Here is an 8865-nt window from a genome sequence, read left to right on the forward strand (position 1 = left end):
CTAACGAATGTTCTTAGGATATTGGTTAACAATCCATTTTAAGAAAGTTTTGACACCATTTTTATGGAAAATGAAAAAAGTTGTCAAAATATTAATTATTTTCTTTTCTTTTCCCATAAAAACTTTCTTTAAATAGATCATTAACCAATGCCCTACGGACATTCGTTAACACAATACATATTTTTATAATATTTTTTACCCACATTTATTTTTACAACACATAAATAACGTTGTTAAAATAATATTATCAAACGGCCTTTAATTACGCACATTCATACACAATTTAATTAATAAGGTGAAATCGTGTTTCACACTCCATACACGTCAGAATGTAACAACTAACCCTCGCCACATTATATACGCTTGCTTTCACTCTCATATCCAATTTGTGACTTATCTACTCAAAACTAATCTAAAACCCAGTGGTGTTTCTTTCAAAGGAAAAACCAAATATTCCATGGATTTGAATTCCTCTCTTTCTTCTAACACCATTCCTGTTGTCTCAACTTTAACCAAGCCCACTGAGGATGCCAAATCTTCTCCTACTTCTTCTTCTGAGGTGCACAAGCCCATTAGCTATTGGCCAGGAGTGTACCATTCACCAGTGACAGATGCATTGTGGGACGAGAGGGTGAGCATCAATGAGAGGCTATTTGACATACCAGACGATGCACATCCTCCTACTGAATTGCTCACAAGAACTCCCTCAGAGAGTCGCACCACCATTGTCTATGCTTTCTCCTCCGATTCCACCTTGAGAGAGCAGTATAAGGATCCATGGAATGAGTTCAGAATTGGAAAGTTGCTTGAAGACCTTGATGCCTTGGCTGGCACCATCACTTTCAAGGTCTCTCTCTCTCTCTCTCTCTCTCTCTACATTTTACCACTTGTTTGTTTACTGGAATTTAACACTTTGGGTAGTATTGCTTCAAATTTACTTCTCTCCAATGAGATATTGTTGGGTTCAAGTGATAATCCAAATTATGATAACATCTTTGTGCTGACTTAAAAAACAAAGTTGTTGCTATACTGTGTGGCTGATCTCATTCATTTGTATGTTAAAAGCTGGAAACATGTCAAGCTAAGTACTTCCCTTACTATTTTACCACATGTACTGGAATTTTACACTTAATTAGGAAATTCTTGAAATTTACTTCTCTCAAAGGGGTTAACTTGTGTGCATAGTTGATCATTTGCATGTTAAAAGCTGGAAATTTGTAATGAACTTTTAGATCCATTTGGGAATAATTTATATAACTGAAATTGAAATTTTTTTACTAAAAGTACTGTATAAAAAGCTAAATAGTACAGTAAAACTTATGAATAGACAAAATAGTATCTTAGTGACTTATTTGTTGTTTGTTTGTTTGGTGTGGGATTAATTAGCATTGTTCAGACGATGATATCACAACAAGGCCTCTCATGCTGGTCACAGCTTCTGTGGACAGGATCGTGCTGAAGAAGCCGATAAGTGTTGACAAAGATCTCAAAATAAGTGGTTCTATCATATGGGTTGGCCGCTCCTCAATTGAGATTCAAATGGAAGTCATAACTCAAGGTAATGTAATATGGAAAATGAATAGAATACAGTTTGAGTCTTTGAGATCTACGGCTATAATTTTTAAATACACCTTCTTATGTTTAAATATTACATTAATAATTTAGTTAATATTCTATATTAATTTTTTTTTAATTTTAAAATCCATCATTCTTACTTTTAAAATTACTAATTTACTGAAGATTGAGTTGCATACGTATTAATCCATAATTTTCTTTGGAAAATGGTAAAACCATTACAGTTTTATTTTATTTTTGTATTTGAATTATTTTTTATAATTGATGACACATTAATTTGTAAGATTTATATAATATAATTTATAGTATCTCTCACATCAATATATTTTTTGGGCTTTTCTTAAAAGTGGAGGGAAAAATGTACAAATTACATATTTGGGGAAAAAAAACACTTTTTTCCCTTTTATTTATGGGTTAGTTCACAATTATCATCCTAAACTACAAAAATCAAAAATTAATGTTTTGAAAATGAGTAAATACCCCTACTTTGTTACAGAATCTTTTGATTCATGGAATATTTCACAGTAAAATTATTAAAGTACTTTTGAGATGGCAAATGCAAATGACCCAACGTTGAGACAAATTTAACTCAAAAAAATGTTTATTAATAGAAGAAAAAAAATACTTAATTTATTAAAATAAATATTTGATTTACATTATATATATATATAAGTAAAATAATAATTGAAAATAATCAATAAATAAATAATCATTAATATATGAAAATTAAAGATAAAGCTAAATATAAAATATTCCAAAAAATCATTTGAATACTTTAAAAGTAAAATGAAAAAATAAATTAACTTAGAAGTATTAGCTAATCATATTCACGAAAGTTTTAGAATGTTCTATGTAGGCCTTGATTTTATTTCAAAGATGTTATATGACATTGTTATTTTGAATTAACTAAAAAAATATTAATGTTTGTTTTTCCTATCTTAGATTTATTTCTAACTATCAAGGGATTTTTTTTTTAATTATAAATAACCTTAAAAAGTCTATAACATTGTAATAAAAATTGAAAAATAAATGTAAAATTGAGCACATTGATTAGGAGATAATAGTATAATATATCATAAGTTTTTTTTTTCTTCTTCACCATACTAGAGAAGTCAAAAGTTATTTTTTTTTAAATTAAACTTGAAATTGTTGAGATTTTAAATTTGAAATATTAATAAAATTTGACACGTTCATTTTAATTCACTCCTTAACTATTAGGTCATTTGCACTTTTCCCCCCTTAACTATTGTGTTATTTGCATTTCTATTCAAGCATATTTAGTAATTTCCCTATGAAATATTCTATGAATCAAAAAAGATTCCGCCATGTGTTATTAGAGTTGGGGGCTATTTGCTTATTTTCAATAGTTAAAGGGAACATTGCTCAATTTTAAAATTTAGGGAGAAATGAAGATAAAGGGAGGAAAATGTTTTTTTTTACCCTACATATTTTTAGGAAAAAATTTACACTTTTCACCTTAAATCATACTCAAAATAAAATTTTATACCCTAAACTAACAAAAAGCATGATTGACCCTCTAAATCAAAAACTCTGTTATACTTAACCTTTTTCTATTTATTTTGCTATTAAATTAAAAGAAAATTATAGACACGTGAATCACATGTGACAGTTGAAGAGCTAAACCCTAATACCTAAAAGTAAAAGACCAATTACCCATCCATCTCTCTCAGGCCTCCAACTATTTGTTTACCGAAAATATTAAAGAAGAGAAAGAAGATTTTTTAGAAAATCTCTAGAAAATACGAATAAACAATTTGCTTTCACTTACAACCTATATATGTAGAGCCATGCTTGGATTCAACCACAAACACAACACGGCTACTTACACCATGAAATCATAGCAATCACACACACAGAAACTTAATTACACAAGTCCATTTCATACTTTCAAACATCCTTTCAGATTTTCAAATTTTCTAACATATAGAATACGTTTCACAAAAACAAAAACAAAACCTATAGTAACTAAATGACTAGAAAAATATTCAAAATCCTAATTTGACTAAACAACATTAAAAACAAATAAAAATAAGGAAATAATAACTCCAAACCTAAAATAACAAAAATTACATAAAAATACCAAAAGTATAATATATTATAAAAATTAAATAGTAGAATCTATTCTGCATCAAACAACTTGCATGAGGGACAGAACAAGAAATTTAGTCTAGGAATGCCAAGCCACAAGACATGAACCCAAAAAAAATTTATGATTCAATTTAAGGATGAAAAATATGCTAAAATTTGAAGAATATATATATAAACATTATCCATTTAGTAGAGAGAGCAATCTCAAGTAATGGTGACTGTTGGTGGTGGTCACAAGTGATGGTGACTGGTGAGGAGTTTGAGAGCTTTAGTGTGCATTTGGATAAGAATAAAAAATTAAAATTATTTCACTATTCAGTTTTTTTTTTTCTATTATTCATAGACCCTATTGCATTTTTTGACACTATTTATGGACCCTACTGTACTATTCAACTAACTTTTATACAGTAATAATTTTTTCAGCAATAATTTTTCAGTTTCAGCAAAATAAGCGGTATCCAAACACACCCTTAGTAGAGAGAGTTCATGTTTAACTTAAGACCCAAAAAAGCGGCATTTCAGTCATTTTAGGTAAAGCCTAGTGGGCTCTAAGACCGTGGCCATGGGTGTCGCGTGAATTTCATTTTAGGTAAGTTTAGCGGGCTCTAGTGGGCTCTATACACATACTGATCATGCTATTGTATATTCAGAAACCGTGGACAAATTAAATCTGAATTTCTTTTCACCTCTTTTGCAATTAATTAATCAAATCCTTCCATTTCCCTACCAAAATTGTGACTATTCTTTGAACTCTAACTCTTCTTTCTAAAGCTCTAAACCATCAACTCTAAGCCTATCACAAGCACACGTACACTGTCGGCCTGTCTTACATCACTTACTCTTCAATGTCCTTCAAGAGTCAGGACCTTAATTAGTCTTTAATTTGATGTCGAGATGATGATAACCTTCAGTGACACAACATCTTCACTTAGATCTTCACTACATATATGTTCAGATCTGATGAGTGCTGCTAATATTTTAGGCCAGTTTGCTTAATTCACTTGCATGATTTGAATCATCAATATCACCTAAAATTTAATCCATTAAAACATAGCTAGTTAGAGTGATCTATCATACGACTTTAATCCATTTGTCTTCAATATTTCAACAATAAGTACACTAAAGCAGTAAAGCACATTCTTTCTAAACTGACCTATTTCAATATTACGAGGTATAACTAGGTCTTTGGTCTTGATTGTACTCATCTTTTTAATTTTCTTTTAAATAAAATGCCCATTTTATTTGTTTTCTTCTATTAGGTTTGCTCCCTTCTTTCTATAAGCATTGACATAGTTTGGCATTCTGAGTCTAAAACTATGAAATTCATAGGTTGATTACTTTTGTATACTTCTCCTTAGCAGCATCATGACCTATGCAAAAAATATATTCCAAGAATGAAGGATGAAAATGGAGTAATAATTCCAATCTACAGAATAAGGATGGTACTCACAACTGATGTCCATCCTATTTATACAAAAAAAGAGTGATCTTATCGAGGGCTTAGTGGCAAAAAAAATTAATGCAGTTGACCCCAATTATTTGTGATCAAGGCTGGCCTAAGTTGAGTTGTGATAAAATCTCTTTTTAATTTCCTCAATCATTTACAAGAAATTATGTTTTCCTTGTATGTTTTAATAATCTTGGAATTCATCTCCTCCTCATATGCATACTAACTTAACTCCTACAAAACCATGCATAAATCATGAATTTCTCTTCAAACAAATGAGAACGTTATTCTGCCGAGACAATTGAAGTTCTATTTGCACAAAGTTGACCATCATCTGATCAACTACATGTCTGTTAGGTGAGGGCCCTAATGATTTTGAATCGGTAGCTCTGACTGCCAATTTCATCTTTGTGGCCCGTGATTACAAGACTAACAAAGCTGCTCCAGTGAACCGGCTCACACCAGAAACTGAACAGGAAAAGATCCTATATGATGGAGCTGAAGCAAGAGATAAGGTGAGAAAAATGAAGAGGGGAGAAGATAAAAAGCAAAGTGATAAATCGGAGGTGAATAGATTAGAAGCTTTGTTGTCTGAAGGCAGGATTTTCTGTGACATGCCAGCCTTGGCCGACAGAGACAGCATTCTTCTAACGGATACTCGACTTGAAAATGCTTTGATATGCCATCCACAACAGAGAAACCTCCATGGACGAATCTTTGGAGGGTTTCTGATGCACAGAGCATTTGAATTGGCTTTTTCAACGGCTTATGCCTTTGCTGGAATAGTTCCTTCCTTTTTGGAAGTCGATCATGTTGATTTCTATAAACCTGTAAGTACCATCATCCTTTCTTTTAAGACAGCATTTCTTCCCCTTTCTGATATCATTTGTGTGGTTTAGTTTTGGATGCTTATCCTAATAGTCAGGAAATATACAAGAGAAGCCCCACAAAAAATTAAAATACTGACTCCTGAAATGGAGAGTGTAAAGAAAGCCAATGAAAGATGAACATGTAGTATATATCAAGAAGCCATTTAATTAAAAAGTGAGAATAAGAACAGAATCTTCATATGAGAGGGAGTTTTGCTTGGGTGCAGCTAATGCTCTCAAATAAAACATATCATGGCACACAAGGGAGCAGCATTCCAAATACACTTCTTTCTTATCTACGACAACACCCTTTCCAGCAAGTCCACAATCAGCCACTGTCCTTAGAATCAACCGTTACTAGATAAAGATAGAATGGGGGAAAGGAGTACATATGGCCAACCCCATTTAGATGATGAGGAGCCTAGTCCAAATTAATTAGTATTAAGGCTTGAGTTAAGTGTTTCTTGTATTTGCAAATAAATGAGGCCACTTTTTATTTTAAGAACCAAAATTTGTTATATATCAATCATATTGGGGGATTTAGATTGTACACAATAGCCCTCCCTGGATGATTGGTTCTACCTTGCCCAAAATTTATTAGCACTACCATGCTTTGACTTCCATTTTGGCATTCAGCCTACATGTGACATGAATAACTTTGTACATATCTGGAGAAAATTTATTATATATGTTTGTCAAACAGGTGGATGTTGGAGATTTCCTACGTTTCAAATCATGTGTTCTTTACACAGAACATGACAATCCTGATCAGCCTCTAATCTATGTTGAAGTTGTTGCTCACGTTACGAGGCCTGAAATAAGGTCTAGTGTGGTAAGTCCTAGCAAACTCCGCTTTCAAAGAACAAAAAATTTTATTTGTACTTATATAGGATGATATTATGTCTCTTATATTACCTTAAAAAGAGTAATTGTAGAAGGCTTATAATATCCTTTTCTGCACTATCCACATGAATTTGAGCTTCAGTTTATAATGGCTGTCTAAAAATTTCCCTTTATTGATTGCATATCTTTTGTCTGTTCCTGTATAATTTGAAACAGGTGTCAAATACTTTCTATTTTACTTTCACTGTTCGTCCTGAGGCAAAAGCCACAAAGAAAGGATTTAGGCTCAGGAACGTTGTTCCAGCAACAGAGGAAGAAGCTCGCAGTGTTCTAGAGCGCATGGACGCTGAGGCCCGGCAGAGATCACAGAGCATTTAAGCGTACAACAAACCATTCAAGGCAACTAGTAGTAACTATGCCAATTCTGGTTGTAAGTTTGTAAGACTCTAATTATATTTAAGAAAGATCAGAAACGAAAGAAAGATGGAGGGCTTTTTATTTTAAACCAGTGCCAAGTACTTTGTGTAACGAGGCTCTGTGTAATAGGTGGAATATATCTTCCACTATGTTTGTATGTGCTTTGAGCAAGGTCAGTTGGTAAGTGTTTATCTGTTTTGTATTGTTGTAATGGCAAGGTGCCCTGCTGTGTTTGCAGTAGGGCAGTATGCTGTGTTTTGAAGTCTTTCTTCTAGTGTTGATGTCGTTGTAGTGTCCTGTTCTGTTTGAAGTTTGTTCTTCAAGCGTGTATTTATTAATAAAATTACTTATTAATCAACAAAAAAAACTTGTAGGTATTTATATATTTTTTCCCTTTTAATATAGCAAAATGAGAGGTATGTAAGTTTATTAGTCCAGTAATATTCTATGAGGTCATTAGACCCGCCCCATTCCAGCAGGCAAAATTCATTCTCAAAATAATAGAAAGATGCAAATAAGCCGAAGAAACTTACCTCCAAGGTGGTGGAAAAGGAAACAAGAAAAATAACAAGATAAGGGATAAGGGATTAGATCTGGAGAGGCTATATCAAGAGACACTACCTTCATTTGTGCTTGACTACTTCCATATTTTCTATGAGTTACAGGAACATTCAGTTGAATTTCCTTCCCCATATATCCTAAGGAACTACTATATCAACAGTGTCACAACGAAATTGCACTATTTCCTCCACTATGCTATCTCAGAGTGCAACATGACATCATCTGCATCTGCCTTGGTTGAGTTACCACTATTCTCAACCAAACCTGAAGCTGCCACGTCAATCAATCTTTTGTGTTTTATCAACAAACTACCAATGCTCATCTTCTTCAGGCTTCATTGCGCCTTCCTGAATTCTGCCAGAACTGCTACCACTGTCTCTCTCTTATTGCCTTTTGAAGTAGCATGCCCCAAAACTATGTATTTTGTGCCCAAATATGATTTTGATTCATAGTTCACCCTAAGAGTGACCCACTCATCTAGGGGCAGAGCTAGGATTTTTTGTTTGGGAGGCAAAATTTTGCTACTAATATATTAGTCTCGAGTTAACATATATCATCACACACATTCGTAAATGCACATAAACATTAATATTTTTTTGATACTAAAGTAGGTCATAATTTATAAATATATTGTATATAAAATACTATACAAAAGTTGTCTAGTTTGATATTAAACATTTACAAAAAAATGAATTAAAGAAAAAAAAATTACATTGTCTCAATAATTACTAGATTAATTGACAAATTCTATTGGCTTTTGAGAGCATCATTGGATTAACTCAAACATTTGGGGGGGCCAACTTCTATTTTGTAGCTAAATATTTAAAGTTTTTAATACTTACACATAATATAAAATAATTTTTTTTAAATTTTGGGGGGGCCAAGCCTTACTATAGCTCCGCCCCTGCACTCATCATTCTCACACTTCGAGTCAAAGGTTATTTCCCTCCTCTGATCTCAAAACGCCTTCCTTAAAGTTGTTGAGCATCCCTTTCCCTTGCCCTCCCCAAATGACAAGAATACAACACTTGGAAGTATGTCAAC

At 32.6% G+C, this 8865-nt stretch overlaps 1 protein-coding gene across 1 annotated transcript; it reads left to right on the top strand.

Annotated features, from left to right (window-relative positions):
* Nucleotides 1-292: 292 nt before the first annotated feature.
* LOC142619029 (acyl-coenzyme A thioesterase 2, chloroplastic-like) lies at nt 293-7643 on the top strand. Its single transcript, XM_075792101.1, has 5 exons — nt 293-847; nt 1387-1558; nt 5489-5961; nt 6704-6832; nt 7060-7643. The coding sequence occupies exons 1-5, from the start codon at nt 458-460 to the stop codon at nt 7219-7221; spliced, it is 1326 nt and encodes a 441-aa protein (XP_075648216.1). The 5' UTR covers nt 293-457; the 3' UTR covers nt 7222-7643.
* Nucleotides 7644-8865: the final 1222 nt, after the last annotated feature.

This window comes from Castanea sativa, chromosome 12 (assembly GCF_040712315.1).
Source record: "Castanea sativa cultivar Marrone di Chiusa Pesio chromosome 12, ASM4071231v1".
NCBI lineage: Eukaryota > Viridiplantae > Streptophyta > Magnoliopsida > Fagales > Fagaceae > Castanea > Castanea sativa.

Excerpts from the sequence above, each read along its gene's own strand:
- LOC142619029 (XM_075792101.1), top strand. The coding sequence starts at position 458 with ATGGATTTGAATTCCTCTCTTTCTTCTAACACCATTCCTGTTGTCTCA. Across the intron at positions 848-1,386 it reads CTGGCACCATCACTTTCAAG|CATTGTTCAGACGATGATAT; the intron begins GTCTCTCTCTCT and ends GGGATTAATTAG. Across the intron at positions 1,559-5,488 it reads AATGGAAGTCATAACTCAAG|GTGAGGGCCCTAATGATTTT; the intron begins GTAATGTAATAT and ends CATGTCTGTTAG.